The 17149-nt window shown below is 37.8% G+C and overlaps 1 protein-coding gene across 1 annotated transcript in view; it reads right to left on the bottom strand.

Annotated features, from left to right (window-relative positions):
• The window catches only part of LOC141429216 (uncharacterized), a 66540-nt gene that overhangs the window by 37587 nt on the left and 11804 nt on the right, over nucleotides 1–17149 (bottom strand). Inside the window, exon 13 of the mRNA XM_074089490.1 lies at nucleotides 16427–16602. Within this exon, the coding sequence (XP_073945591.1) occupies nucleotides 16427–16602 (176 nt within the window). The remainder of the gene's footprint in view (nucleotides 1–16426; nucleotides 16603–17149) is intronic.

Genomic DNA, 17149 nt, shown 5'->3' with positions numbered 1-17149 from the left:
TATAAAGTAGTCGCTGAAGTCAAAATATTAGTTACAAGTCCATTGTCGAACGAAAATTTAATTCGAGCTTAAATAGTCTCCGTCTAAACTAGACGCTGCATCCTTAGTTTCAATGACTGGTTCAGTGTATTATACCTACATACACTGTTTGCGTCCCTTAGAACAGCCGTAAGGTTTTGTCAAGTAAAGACAGCATTCGTGAATTAATTCGTCAAACATTGTGTTCTCATTTTAATATGAATCTTACTAACACCATTATCCCAGTATAGGTTTCTTACATAAAAAATAATATCGCGGAGGTTTTCTGTTAAAAAGTAATGTATTCAATGTTTACATGGCGGAACCTACTTCCTAGACTTTGTATCATAATTAATTAGTTTATTCGTAACATAAACATTATAATGAAGGTAGGAAAGTGTGTCACTGGCCGCAGCGGGCGGCGGAAACCTATATCATGTGCATCTAGAAGACTACATATTCCACTGTACCTATGTATTCTATACAATACAACGTTCGATATTACTGGCGAGTTGCTATTTCGACCCGTTGCGGCATAGACCAATTGCGTTCTAAACAAAACACTAATTAAACAAATTAGATAATATTATGACGATTTGATAGTAATGTAATGGCCAGTTGCTATTTAGATGAATTACCTACTACATAGACCCCTTGCATCTTAGACGAAATGATAGTAATTCGAGTCAGTTTTTCGGAAAGATATATTTTTTTGGAAAGTACCAACGAAAGAACAACTGTACAATGCGTCCACTAATTTGGGTAGTAGTTGTATTCAAATATTACCGCAATTTATAGCGTTTATATACCAATATTTTATCACTTGTCTGAACGAGTAATTTACTACATAGTTCGCTTAGATGGATTAGAAAATTAACTAGTTAATTTACGGCAGTTTAACTATTTTGAAAGCGATTCATAGCACAAAGTAAGTAGAAAAGCATTAGAAAGGTACGTACGTTTCAAAGTGGACCAGTAAAATCTAAATGAACCAATGCTTGAAGTGTATAGCAATAGCCAGATTTTAAATGTATACTTCAGGCTTTTTTAGCCATTGTCTATGTCCTACTGTTGCGCAAAAGCAGGCTAAGTGTTGCCAGTCGCCTGAAAGTGTCCAGGTTGTCCCACCACATCTAGGTTATCAAATTAAATGATATTGTAACGGATAACTCACGTCTTAAACCGAGTTTAGCTCGACATGTTTCGGGCTATTTCGTAGCCCTTCTTCTTTCTTTCTCTGATTTAATATGAGTGAGTCTCACGGTAGTTTCATGTTCAAAATAGGTTATCAAACTTATTTTTTTCAGAATATTTTAGGTAATAGTTATATATTTAAAAAAAAATGATATGTAGTAGATAGATACGTTTTGACACATAATTTATCAATAACTTATTAATAACTTATATCACACATGTGCTAACGGTGTATTTGCATGTTTACGCAACTTATCTCATTTATAATATCATATGCCATGCATAACGATCGCAAATATTAGAATTTTCGGAAGTTATTAATTTCTTACAAAGTTTGGAAACTGACATAGTTTATACTGACGACGTGTGAGCACATAAAGTTGTGAAGACGTAATGTAATATCTTGGAATTAGCTGTAGGCAATCTATTCCATTTACAAGTCATATTATTTCACACAAATACAGAAAGTGTACGTTCTAGCATATTCTGTTACATGTGTTAATCATCTGTATTTGATAAATATCTTACTAGTGTTACGGCATAGCATTGCATTAGGGATAATGATCCCAGATTGGAAAGCTACTTATTGGAAAACAATAATCGATTTGTAATTAGCATTCAGTATTGATTCAGAGCAAAATATTCAGCGAACATGCGAGATCTCGCGAACGCGTGGCTCCCATTGTTACAAAAGTAATGACAAATCATTAATTGCTAATAATTTGCATATGACAAATGACCTTGTATTTGTTGTTGTGGCTTTTGAGCCTTTCGATTTCTACGTTTTGAAAAACACGCAAGTATTGTAATGCTGTACATAATAATGAAGAATCACGAATTATATTAAAACGTTCTTGGTTGTGGGTGGATCGTTTTTGGTACCGAAAACTTGGGCGGAAGACTTTTTTTTGATAAGTACGGGGAAAACAAGCAAAAGTATCACCTGAGTTAAAGCAATCACAGCTGTCCATGGACGTCCATAACATAAGTGGGATTGGTGCGTTGTCGGCCTTTAATGTGTACGCTAACATAGTGTTCGTTTTCACACATACTTAAAATTGGAGTTTCGGAGAGTGCAACAAACAAAATTGTGTATGTATGATTTAGTTTTCGAAAATTTGGAGTTTTCATATTATTGGTAGCACATGAATATGGTTTTCACAGCACTGTCACCGTTACCTGGGCGGGATGGGCGGTGTGGGCGGGCGGCGCCGGCGCCGGGTTGTCCGTGAGGTTCTCGAACCGCGCCAGAATCTCCTTCACTGACACTTTAGGCTCCGTGGTTTCTTCGTGTATCGTCTCCATGTGTCCGGAAGACGACGACGAGTAACTCTGCGGGCATTTCTTTATCCTGTCATTCCTGGGCCGCGGTTCGGGGTCCGCGCGAGTGTCAGCGCCGGAGTCGGAGTCCTCGGGGGCGGTGTCACCGCTCGACGCGCCCTCGGACGAGTTAATGAGAGAGTCTAGACTGGGCGCGCGCCTGGGGGGCGGGCAGTCCTCGCAGTCCAGTTCCAGGCCGTACAGTCGCTGTAGATGCCGCCAGTTGTCGCGCATCGCGACCGAGAGACGCGGCCGCTGCATGGTGCGCGCGCAAGCGCTACCGCGGACACACTGGCGCGCCGTGCACGCGCCGCCTTCGCGCTCCGAGCCACCATGCCTATGGTGCTCTGTGTCACACTAGATTTAATCGCGCGATTGTTCTGATACAGATCCGTATCGTATCAGTTGTTTGATCGGTGATAGCCTTCTTTTGTTTTCGTCGGCACAGCTTCCGCTAGCTACGAACGGTGTGCTACGAAATTTTTTGTCATTTTCGCATAAGCGCGCGTCAGTTATTCTGCTAAGTCTTTTTTTAACATTTTTACGTGAATTTTTTTTTGTGTTAGTATTTCGTTTTGTGCTCCGGTAATAGTGCATTAATTTAAATTGTCTGATAAAATGTTGAATGTACATACATACTTCGTTAAATTCAATCACAACCTTAATAGTACAGCCTAAGTCAGCGTTTCTTAACCTCGGGTCGCGACCCAAATTCAGATCGCAGGCGTATTGGGATGGGTCGCGGGAATTCTGATTAAAACATGTCGTAAAAAAATATGTTGTTTTTCAAGATTTTAATATGAATGTCGTCAATTATAATGATATTTTTGGGTCGCGGACTTCAAATATATTTATACTTACTTTGGGTCGCCAGCCAAAAAGGTTAAGAACCCGACCGCTGGCCTAAGTAATAAGTAGTCTTTACCATAAGAAAACCGAGCTAGAAGTACTAATTATGTGAGTATAATATAAAAATTTCAACCTATATTTCCAGCGATAAAATTGAGCAAAGTAAAACTATTGCACTCCACGTAAATCTTGGTCATGCTTGCCATTTTCCCGCTCCGTATGATTTATGAAATGTAGACTGTTACCAACTTTGGCAACAAGTACATCGCACATTCTATTTCCAAGTCAAACATAAGTACAAGACTTGCCGACCCAGTCTAAACCCGAGTTTAGACTTGCAAGAAAAATCGTGCAAGTTGCATTACATTGCGAGGCCGTAAAGCCAACGAGTTTGTAGTGCTCAATCGAGCGCCGTAATGTAAGTAACGCAACTTGCAGCATTTTGTGCCGGTCTAAACTGGGGTTTACGCTTACTTGCACTTCTCCGCGTATCCAGTGAAACTTTAATTATTTTAATATCTAACAGCGCTCGCTTTTCGAGCACTTACGCTTATCTTAGAATCTTGCGCTGTTTAGAGGTACCGGAGAAAGCCACGAAATTCATTAAAAACAGCCAAATGTGTGATATGTCTGCAGATAAATAAATATGGCCGCTGGCGTACTGTACTGCCCGCTTCAGGGCCGGATTTAGGGGAAAGCATAAGGGGGTACCCATATTCGAGTTTACGTTACGTTACGAGGTAGGAAATACATCCAAATTTTGGTGGGTTAGATTATTAAGGTTGGTTTTTAGCATTTCTTTTCTAAGAAGTCTCCGTTCCTTCGTTGCACCAAAGCCTTTAAACTTCCTAATCCAGCCCTGGCCTGCTTAGTTAGGTACATTTGAATAGTATTTCTTTTAATAAGGTTCACTCTACATTTTATACATGGGACTGTGATATTGTGAGTAAACAATTATAATGCAAGTTTATGTTCTTAGTTTGTGTTTCATTCATGTCGAAATGTAGCACAATATTCGCATGGTACTTTACACAAAATGAAAACTGCGGGAACTGTATTAAGTGGGTAGGTAAGTATTTTGAGAGTATTCAGTTGCAATTTAGGCGCAACGCCAATTCGGTATGTAACCTTCTAGCCTTTTCTGGAAATAAAAGCAATTAGAACTTGTTACTTGAAATCTAGAAAGGTAACAATTTTCATAAAATCAGTTCCGATCTTAAAAAAAATTACCTTCCTGTAAATTTATTTAGCTGTCAATTCAGATCCCTGGCCAGTGGTACTAAAACTGCCGGCACCAGTAGGTATCCCGGTAGGGGCGCGGACATCTGTCACAGGAGCGCTGATGATACCGCGTAGCGGCTAGCGGTAGGCGTAACGGGTTGCACAACGGGAGCACATACGACTGCGTAAAGAATGCTCCATTCGAGTGTATGGTGTTACATAAACGCAAGTGTGTCCAAGACTTTATTAAAAAAAACAATCAGTTTGGCCCTAAAACCAAATTAATTTTCAACTAATTGTAAAATTTCCTTTTTGAGTTGGAAAATAAGTGACGTCACACTTCTACACGTGTTGAAGTAGCTACTTAAAATAGGCTAACTTTACATCACAGTTGCATAAATGATAGAATTTGATCGGCATTGCGTTGTCGCTGCACTTCTCTATTCAAAATCTAGATCATCATGTAATCCCCTTACGGCCCGTGATACACACAATAATTTTCATCACATTGCGAGGAAAAAAGCAAAAATGAAATTATTTTGTGTCTGACACTAATCATAAAGTCGATATTTGTCGCTATGGCTGTATGTATATATTATGCCCTTGACTGTACGTCTAATAACTATATACGGGGAAGACTCGCACAAGAATACCTAATTCCGTACCGTACCTACCACCCATTACAAAGATTTACAATTACCATTATAAAGATGAAACAATCACGTAGAAACAAGGTTTCCCTGTCCAGTCCAGGGATTCCTATTTGCTACCCACTAGTTTTTCAAGTTCATTTAATTTTTATTATTTGTTGTAGTAGTGGCCATAGTAATACACAATCTACCAAAGTTATCAAGTACAGTCAAGGAAACTGAATCACCTACCAGGGTGGAACCTTTTCGTAATAAGTTTCACTGTGATTTTTTTGGCAAATATATGAGATGTCAAGATGATATTAGTTTAGGCGATAGACTGTACTTACGTAATAAAGGTTCAAAAATCACCGTGTGATACACGGATTGATGGACAACTGAGTGAAAGAGATCTATAAGGGTTTCACACTGGCTGGTATAATGACACTTTCATCGTAGCTATGTAGACTATCCTATCATAAAGGAAACGGGAAATGACTTGCGATTTCCAAGCATTTTCTATGCATTTTTATACTTATTTACGCATTAAATGTCAACGGTAAATCGTTTTATATTACAAATAGACAACTCGACATGTTTTATGTTGTAGATAATGTGATAGCAATGTGTCAGTAATAAATTCTCGTTTTTTTCTACTCTGAAGGTCGTTTTCTTTTGATGACGGTTCTTCACTTACAAATAATAGTTTCGTTTGATTGGAAGAATAAATTAAATACCATAGCTCTTTAGACACATTTTGGGGTGCGGTTACGACCCCGTATTTGTCGACTCGGAATGGACGACACTTACAGGTCATACTTTAATTGCACCCACTGCTCGTTTTAGCACACCTAACATTTCTATTCTTTTCATTAAAAAAAAACATTTTCTCTTTAGTAAAAAAAAAACACGAAGTAGGTATTCAGTTTAGGTTATAACAAGAACTTATGATATGAATATTTAAAATCTAGTGCCGGGTCGGCAAAACCTCTGTTGGTAAGAATTCGGCAAGAAACGCAACAAGGTATATTAAAAAAATATGTACAACGTTTTTTTTACACACAAGTATTTAACACAACTATATTTTTAACACGACTAGTAGCTACTGTGGTTGGTTCACTAATATGTTGCATAAAATCGAATCTCATAATTTCGTTTCCCATAACAACCTTGAGCAGAATCATCATATCACCGAATTAATTTTCGCATATATTTTTTCTCATACTATCATTTCTTATAACTTTATAAAGCAGAATATTAACATCACATAATATTGATGAGAATAATATTTATATGTTCGAATAGTTGCTACGCAGAAAGACATATCTTATAATATTACTTTGCATAAGGATAATAAAAAGCAGAATAAGATTACACTAGACATTCCTTGCGATTAAATTACATTTATTACATAAATTTATTCACAACACAAGACACAACAATATTATTATGTGTCATTACGGTTGTGAATCTGACACTGGCTCAGTGTAATGCTGAAGCGTTAAAAACACCCCAGCGTTGTTTTAATTGTAGTTCTATAATAACCTAACCTTAATTGGCAGCAGTAAATGAAAAATTAATGCTAAGTTAATAATAATCCGCGTGGCAGTGAGCAAAAATTCTAAGGTTAAGGGGAAGTCTAACGACGAGACCCAGATCCCAGACGTCCTCTCCGAAATTCGTCAACTCAGGTTAGACATAAGTGATATGAAAAGAGAAAAACACCGAAATTAGCCTACTGAGACAAGAAGTCCAAGAACTTAGAGACCAAATATCAATTTTGTCAGACTCCCTGGCCGACAAGCACCTGCAATTTGTTACAAAACTGGAACAGGCAGACTTACAAATTGCCACACTTAAATATTCAGTAACCCAACTACAACAACAACTCAGCGCCCAGGAACAGCATTCAATGAGGAACGAGTTGGAAATTATTGGTGTTCCTGAAGTGACACTGAAAACCTCACTAATATAGTACTCACGGCGTCACAGATTATCGGAGTCCAACTGCAAGAGACTGACCTGGACGATGTCACCCGCGCTGGCCAAGCGGCCAAAACACCTCCCCTTAACCGGGCCAATGAACACAAGCCACGCCCCATCATTGTTAAGCTGTTGCGACGACAAAAACGGGACGAAATAATCAAGGCTGCGAAATCCAGGCGTAACCTTACTTCAGAAAATCTCGTGTCCGGTGCCGTACAGAAGCTGTATGTGAATGAGCGGCTATCAAAAGAAAACCGGATGTTGTTTCGTGAGGCCAGACTTCGCGCCACCGCACACAACTTTCGATTCTGCTGGATCCGCAACGGCGCCATCTACGTCCGCGAAAACGAAAATAAGCCAGGCATACGCATCTCATCTGCGGACGACCTGGACCAGAAAGTGGGACCCTCCGCTCCTCCTTCAACTTAGTGCTTTAGTTTACGGATTAAGGATTCTTTCTCAGCTGTATACAGTTGGAAATGTTATTAATCTACCTGATCTCAATTTTAGACTCTTAAGTAGTTTTATCTTCTCATTTTTTCACATACAGACTCTACACGCCTACAAACACAAAACACTCACATCACATTCTCAAAAACAAATATCACACATCCACAATCACAAAACACACACATCCTTCAATAATGTTCCCAAAAGGCTTCCTATTCACAGACATAATTCTCATCCTGTGTATTTAATGTCTCAAGCGTTACTTCTACTCTACTCTCAAGTCAAGTTGCATAATATAAAATTCCTAAATGGATTATCTCGACGAAGCTGACAGAATACTACAAATCAGATGTCACACGCTTGAGACACTGGAAAAATGTAAAAAAGCTGTCTGTGATCCTAACTTATACAAGTTCAAAATTCTTACTTTTAATATAAGGAGTATCCACAAAAACTTTGATGATTTTGAAATAGCACTTAATCGATTAAAAACTACATTTGACGCGATCATACTAACTGAGTGTTGGTTAAGTGAAGGAATGCACCCACCACTAATTGCCGGCTACAACTGTTATCGGACAAACAAATATATAAACAAAAGTGGTGGAGTCGTAGCCTACATTTGGAACAAATGGAGTGTCTCAGTTACGGAACCCCCTATCGAAGACTGTAATTGCCTAGAAATTAATTTAGGAAATGATATAACAATATTGGGAATTTACCGATCCCCTTCTTTTAACGCAGTCAATAATTTTCTAGTAACTCTGGATAGTACACTTAGTAAAATCAATACTGGAAAAATGTTAATTGTGGCTGGTGATATCAATCTAGATACACTTAGTAGTAGCGAGATCTGTTCTGAATATATTTGTCTCATGACAGCACACAAATTACTACCTGCCATCACTCAACCGACCAGGGGTAACGCTTGTTTAGACCACATTTTTGTACGGAACGGTACCTCTGGAATAGGATTAGTAACTCGCACAGATATAACTGACCATGACATATGTATTCTAGGATTACCATACACACATTTTAAAAAGATACACATAAGCGAACCAAAACTATTGTAAACCACAGTGAAATAATGCTAAAAATGAAATTGACAGATTGGTCTCCAGTGCTAAAAAATGAAAATGTAAACGAGGCAGCAAATAACTTTATTAACATCATAAATAACACTATAACTAGATGTACTTCAGAAATTATAGTAGCCCGTTCCAAATTTAATATTAAACCGTGGATCACACAAGGTATTTTAAGATGTCAGAGAAATCGTGATTCACTTCATCTTCAAGCTAAAAAAAACCCTCCGATCTAGTCATGCAGGTAACTTACAAGCGTTACCGTAACTTTCTTAATAATTTGACACAAAGATTAAAACGCAATTATGAAGCCAAACAATTATCCGATAGCCTGAATAACCCAAAGAAACTATGGGAAAACATAAAAAAAGTTTGTAACATCTCGAAACTGCACAATCACTCTTCTGAATTAATAAGCAAAAAGGATCCCATTGACGCACTTAATAAATGCAACCAATATTTCTCTTGTGTTGGTAAAAAATTAGCAGATGAGATACTTACTAATCTAAATAAATCTGAAGCGGAACTCGCAGCTGAATATACATCTGATTCTGGCCCTGTCCATTCTTTTTTCTTAGGTCCCACTGATGTGGCTGAAGTTACAGGATACATTAAGCAACTCAAAGTTGGTAGTGCGCCAGGCCTAGATGGGTGTTCGCCACTACTAATTAAATTAATTGAACCTTCAATTGTCGAACCCTTAACACACATTTTCAATCTAAGTCTTGCTTGCGGCATATTTCCAAACGATTGGAAACTTGGTGTTATATCCCCTATCCACAAAGACGGTGATAAGACATTGCCATGCAATTACAGGCCTATCACACTGCTAAGTGTTTTCTCAAAACTACTAGAAAAAATCGTAAGTAATCGTTTAATAAAATTCCTTGAACATCATTCCCTCATCTCTGAGTCGCAATTCGGATTTAGGCAGAAGAAATCAACCGAAGATGCTGTTTCGCTTTTAACATCAGTAATTGTAGACTCCTTAGATAGTAATAAAAATTGCATCGGAATATTTTTAGACCTCGCTAAAGCCTTCGATACTGTGTCGATTCCTTTACTAATGCAAAAGCTAGAAAAAATGGGTATAAGAGGTATTTCTTACAACTGGTTCCATAGTTACCTAACTAATCGTCGCCATTGTGTCAGGGTAGGATCTTTTGTAAGCGAACATCTGCCAGTGCAATACGGAGTGCCACAAGGCAGTATATTAGGCCCCACCTTATTCTTAATCTACATCAATGATATTCTAAAAGTACCTTTAGACGGAGCTGATTTAATTTGTTATGCAGATGATACTGTTGCTCTTTTCCATGGCGACTCCTGGGCTGATGCATACAAAATAGCAGAGACAGGAATGGCTAAAATATCATCCTGGCTAAATAAAAATCTATTAACATTAAATAATAAAAAAACAAAATACATAACTTTCCAGAAAACACGCGCAACAAGACCCAGCACAGCTCATAAAATTACCATTCATACATGTTCGTCTATAAATTCAGATCAACCCTTGCAGACCCCATGTAAATGTTCTCCAATAGATCAAACTGACACTATTAAATACTTAGGCATCCAATTTGATAGACACCTCTCATTTAAAGAACAAGTCGCTTGCCTTTCGAAAAAGATTAGAAAAGCTATATTTTTAATGAAGTCACTACGAAATTCAGCACCAAAAGACATCTTAATATTGGTTTACAAGGCATTCTGTCAATCGGCATTACTGTATTGTCTTTCAGCTTGGGGTGGTATAGTAAAATCCAATATAAAAAGTTTAGAGATCGCTCAACGTGCTGTATTAAAAGTTATGCTCAGAAAGCCTTATAGGTTTCCCACTGATGACCTGTATAAGGAATGTAAGGTGTTAAGGGTCAGACAATTATACATTACAAAAGTAGCCGTGACTACTCATCGGAAAGTAATTGTAAGACATGACTTTCCTACCCTCTCCTCTCGCCGCGTATATAGCATACCTCTGCCATCAATCAAATCTAGTTTCGCCAGACATCTGCCTCCCTACTCCCATGTAAACATTTACAACAAAATTTGCAAAAAAATCAAGAACCCCAAAGACTTATCTGCTGCCAAGCTAAAAAGTGCTATAGAAGAACATCTAGCTAAACTGAATTACCAAGATACGGAAGATCTCCTTAAAGCCTGCAATTGAACGCCTGTAAAAAAAAAAAAAACACACACACACACACACACACACACACACACACACACACATACATACACACATCACACACACACACACCCACACACAAAAACACACACACACACGCACACATATGTACACACTCACAATCATACACACACTTCAAGTAAGTTCACTTTTATTACTTTTAGGGATTTTGTAAAGCAGAAAACTTCATTTGGCACTCGCGATACAGATTAGAGTCTAGTGCGAAGGCCGTCGAAAAGTCAGATGATTTTATTTGTATTTTATTCAAATGTGTATTTCTGTAATTTTTTGTGCACTATGTAACTTTATTGCTAAATAAATTATTCTTATAACTTATAATTGGCAGCAGTAAATGAAAAAAATGAAAAATCAGTAAGATTCTGGCTGGCAGTAGTGCTGTTGTGGTCGCAGTTCTAACCTAACCTAACCTACTATATAGCTGGCGCTTTGCCTGCTGCTGTTACAGCACGCTTACTTTGCTGGCCTTACTTTAACCTTAACCCATTCTTATGGTAGCTGTTAGTTCCTTTAACTATGTCATTACGCCATGTTAAAGTCAGCGCTATTTAAAATTCCGTGAAAATACAATAGTTCAAACTAGTATTTTGCTATGCCATTATGCCATATAAAATCGGCGATACTAATTTTCTGCTATTTAATATTCTGTAAAAGTATATTCGGCGATAAGAGTTCTGCTATTTAATATTCTGAGAAATGACTATTATTCGAACTGATAACTATGCAAAGTTACGATTATGCAAAAGTATCATTATGCTAAAAAAAAAAATGAGATATCTGCTTTGCGAAGTTTATTTCGGAGAATCGATATTATGCAAGATAAAGGAAACCCACTGTGGTTCTATAACACAGTTGATAGAGCTATGCAGCCGTTCATTCATACCTAGGTTAGGTAAAGACTTAAATTAAGCCCCTATTGTATTTATTCTAGTAATGTACAGTCGATCAAATTGAATCATGACCCATGGTGAAACCTTTGTGCTACTAATGTCATGTTGACATGTCATGCTTTTGTCAAAGTAACCATAGTGAAATTGATTATTAAAAGGTTCCACCCAGGGTCATGATTCAATTTGTTCGACTGTACTGTACATATGCAAGATTAAGTGATATGGATCTATGTAATTTTTAGAATATGGTACGTCAATTTGTCTGCACGGATACGCTACTTAACTGCTTTACTTAAGTTTTTCACCTTTATCATCTGCAATACAATTAGTCTTCTTAATGAGTACGTAATTGGGGCTACGAACGTGCTTACGTGATCGAACAAAGCGGGCCAATAAAATGTTTTATTAGCAGTGAAACAAAATTTGGCGAATCGCGTTTTTTAAGTGGGTCGTGTGTTTACATTTAACTTTACATTTAACTTTAGAATGTCTGGTATTAGTTATATTTCATGGGGGGCCTGGCCTGGATTTTTGTGTGAAGATATCAGTATTATAGAATTTTGAATCAGTAGCCCAACATCCTGGGGTGGGCACTGGACCATAGTAGCTTCTTCGTAGCGTAGTTCTTCGTAGTAGCCCCCCCGAACCTACAGCCCGCGGCACGAAATTCTAGCGGGGACTATACGCAAAAGTACAAAACCAGGTGTCGCGGGGAAATTAGCGATGCGCGGGGCGGGGGGGCTGTAAGCATAAGCGTTGATTGGCGTGCGCGACTGTCATATGCGTAGAAATTAAGTCACCGCTAGACTTTCGTTCCCGGACGCTGTAGCTTTTTTTTAACATGTTTGTAAAAGAGTTTTGATCCTTATGATTAATCTTATCGAATTTTGCCATGGCAGGTGTATTTTCATTTCAAAAATCTGTAGATGCCATTTTAATGACATAACTGTTCAGTTAATCTTTCTACTCTCAGAGAGTACTTCCTTTCAAGTGGCGTTAAAAGTTTTCATCCTACGTATATCTAAGAATCACCTTAGCGAGAAACGTGAATAAAGCACAGTAATACCTAATATAATAGGCATAATATTTAACTCTTGACCGCTTTAAACTAATTGGTAATTAAATTCACAAATAAACTAAACTCAAACACATACCAAACTAAGAAATATTTAGCGTGGCCTGAATCTACGATAGTTTAATTGATTTAAGTGTTACGTTACGTCAAGACGCAAACTAGCGTTTTATTTATTTATTCATGATTGGAAGATTGATTTTGTTGATTTCTTTGTGATGTTGCGAGATATCATTATGAAATGGTTGTTAATTTTTTTTTGTCAGGTTCCACAAACAAATTAGATTCTGTTCGTGTTAGATACATATATAGTTTAGTTGTGTAATTTTTTGTTGCGAAATGTAAGCAGATCGGCTATAAAGTTTGTAAAGACGTTAATTGTAATTGTAATCTAAAGTTACTTCTGGAGTAGCATTAGATTAGTTTTGATTGTGTTTGTTAACATATTAGAACGTTCCGGCAAATGGTGTACCTACCAGTTATAGATTTATTTAGTAGACAACGGAACTCAAAAAAGACTTATCGCAATACCCGGGATTTAAAATAAAACTGTATTATTTGATTGTTTTAATTACTACTTACTGGCTGATTTAAATGTCGATATGATATAACCTAACCAACAAAAAGTTGGAAAATCTCAAAAACGGCTGAACCGATTTTGATAAAACATGTCTAAGAACCATCGCTAGAAAACCTGCTTTCAAATAAAAAAACGTCATTCAAAACGGTCCACCCGTTTAAGAGCTACGGTGCCACAGACAGAAAGACACACAGACACACATAGCGGTCAAACTTAACACCCTCTTTTTGCATCGGGGGTTAAAAATAATATGGAATACGATAGACCTCATAAGTGTTGAAATAACTAAGTTTTATATTGAGAGCATAGATATCGTCTCAATGGAGAGCGCAGACTTCCTCTCAAGACAAGAGGGCTTGGACCGTAGTTCCCAAGCGGGTCCTGTGCGGATTAGGAACGTCACAGACACCATTGAATTACTTATGGTAAATTTTTAAATGTACCTTTGCAAGTAAATTTCGTTTGCACGTTAATTTCGATAAATCCGAAAGTCCGAACCCGGGCAAGAACCTGTGATCTAGTTCTGCGTGAGGGTTCCAAGCACTAGGCTAACGCGACTTCATTTAAGTAGAGGTTGTTGTTTGAGGATGTTGGGGTCAAATCAATAAGAACGATTTTACAATTTTACATAAATAATACCTATCACCTTACGTCATACCACAGAATAACTAATAGTACTACCGTGTCATACCTACCACATTTTAGACTATAACAATCTTAAGCCCTAATTTTTTAATCTGCATACTTAATACCTAACTATCAGGACGGAAGTGTTCAAAGTAGGAACTATTCTCCAGCGACCACATCGCATAACACTTAAAGATAAATAAACGATAATGTGACCGCCGCGAGCGTATCGGGTTACGGTATAAACCGTACACCATACATCACCGCTTAACCTCAAATTGAATTTCGATTTACGTTGCATAATAGCTGTAATCGAGTCAGGGTTGCCAACTTATGGTTGGAAAATAAATAAATCTGTTAACTTATCTCATTATTAGCCTTTTATGTCCCACTGAATGAACTATGAACTGAACTATTATGGGGAGGGAGGGGGGAGGCGTTTACTGCCTTTGAGACTTATCTCATAGAAAAAAGTATCTGAACTTTTACACAAGATTTCAAGATATTTGTGTGGCATTATCCGTTTAAATCATACAATTTTGTATGAAAAGTCGATATTAATATAAAAATAAACAGTTAAAATGTGTCGGCATGTAAGGGTTGGATACACAATTTAACATAGTAAATACAAATGGATTTTATTACGCTAAAAAGCATTACGATAAAAAGTGTAATTATTAACTCGATCTATATTCCTCCACCCTTCTAGTAAAAGTATACACAAAAACATGTTTAGCTGCTTCTAAATGGGAATTTTTTTTAAGCTTCAAAGTAGTAACACGCATGGCAACCCTAAACCGCAGAGGAATAATATTAAGCAACGTCGGAAGTCCGAACGTGTTTGTTTACATGTTCATCTTTTACGATGTTACTTTTTAATATTACTTGTATTTTTGCTTAATCATAATGTGATGTGACATTCGAGTTGCGCGCAGATTTTTCGGGCTGTGGTTGGCTGTTTATTTTAGAATTTGCGACTCATCCTACATTGCGTGGTTTTTAGAAAAAGTTTATGTAACTTTGGAACAGAAATTGTTTAAAATCATGAATCAAAACACAAATTGCTTGTCACGATTTGAATTTTGCATCGTGAATTCATAATATGTTATAAAAATAAGGCTTGCAAAAAAATTACCTACGGGAAAACAGTTAAATAGAAATATACTTATATATTTGCAATAAATCAGGTACTGTAAAAAATGTAAGTAGGTACTTTACAATTTCATTGGCTTTGCAACACTTGATGCATGACTCATAAAGCTGCGGTCTAAATATATGGAAGTATATTCAGTTGCCTGCCTGAATATCCTGGCGTAAAATATTTAAACATAAATAACTATGTTACGAAATAAATTTAAGCTATCATATTTATATCAGTTAATTAAATTCGCAAAATTAAGTGAAGATGGGTAATTATGCAAGTAACGTAACCGTTTAGTGAGGGACCTAATGGGTCTTAGTTATATCGGTACTTATTGATTGGTAAGTGACGTGATATGACCTATTTGCTAAAAGCTGCAACCTCCTTCCTCGTCAGCCTCTAACTGACTCCTAATTCCATGTCATTGTCAATCAAGATTTCTCCGATAAATGTCGTACAATTTATGTTTATTAAACCTGAATACTACAGGTCCCATTATTTCAATTTAATAACATAAGGATAAGTCCATCCATTATGTTTATTAAATTAAAACCTGAATACTACAGGTTTCCTCATTATTTCAGTAAGTAACGAATATTCTTGCAAACTCAGTTTAGCCTTTACTTAAGTGGCAAATAATATTCCATCCTACAGTGGCGTAACTATAGGATGGCAGGGCTGCCAAAATGCCACGGGCCCCCGACCCAAGAGGCCGCGAGCTCAGAAATATTTTTTTTACATTTTACCTGAGTCGTGACGATTTATACTGATAGGGCCCCATCAAAAGAATTTAATTTGCCACGGGCCCCAGATGGTATAGTTACGCCACTGCCAACCTAGACTTTCACTACTACCTATTCTCATTAAAATTTGCGTAATAATCGAATTAGTGATGATATTAATAATGATTGAGATTTTAAATTATTAGTTTTATCGACTTAAGTTTCGACACTTTGACTCTCTAGTCTTGTGATATAGACAGCTGTCAGGCACCATGCTACACTGAAAGTACTGTAGGTAGCGTAGGTAAATTAACTGTTCCAAACTTAACTTAAGGGGGGCATGAAAATATTATTTTTGGTTCGGGGAGGCTCGACGAAATAAAGGTTGGGAAACCCTGCCCTATATCGTATTCATTCCTGTGGTACGTACCTGGTCACACTGCTGCGCGTATTCTGTGATGAGCGCGTGCGCGTGGTGCGCGAGCGGCGCGTGCAGCGTCAGCGGCGGCTCGCGCGCCGGCGACAGCTGCAGCGAGTGCGGCGCGGGCGCGGCCGACCGGAGCCCTGCCAGCGGGAGCGACCGCCGCACCGTCAGCCCCGTCGGACCTGAGGAGATAGGCGTCAAACAGCTGCTGTCATGTGGATGAGATGGGTAGGTGGACGATACGGAAATGTAGACGAGTTAGGAATGTGTACGATATGGGAAGGTGGATGAGTTGGGAATGTAGACGATTTGGGAATATGGACGAGATGGGAAGGCGGATGAGTTGGAATGTAGACGAGTTGGGAATATGGACGAGATGGGAAGGTTGATGATGTGGGAATGTGGACGAGTTGGAAATGTGGATGAAATGGGGTATGGAAATCTTTTTATTTTTTTATTTTACTGGATGGCAAACGAGCAAGTGGATCTCCTGATGGTAAGAGATCACCACCGCCATAAACATCTGCAACACCAGGGGTCTCTAAAACCATTTCAAGAAAAACTCGTTTGAAATAGTTTCTTGTCGATATTTTATTTTACTATAATGTAATGAATTTATTACATAAAAAATAAGCAATGCCCCTTATTTGATTTCGAAAACTATGACATAAGTAGATAATTCGGAAAAAAGGTGCAGACCGGCATCAAAAATATCTGGCACATAAAATT

Source organism: Choristoneura fumiferana, chromosome 6 (genome assembly GCF_025370935.1).
Source record: "Choristoneura fumiferana chromosome 6, NRCan_CFum_1, whole genome shotgun sequence".
Classification (NCBI taxonomy): Eukaryota; Metazoa; Arthropoda; class Insecta; order Lepidoptera; family Tortricidae; genus Choristoneura; species Choristoneura fumiferana.
This window is presented reverse-complemented; position numbering and strand designations above follow the sequence as displayed.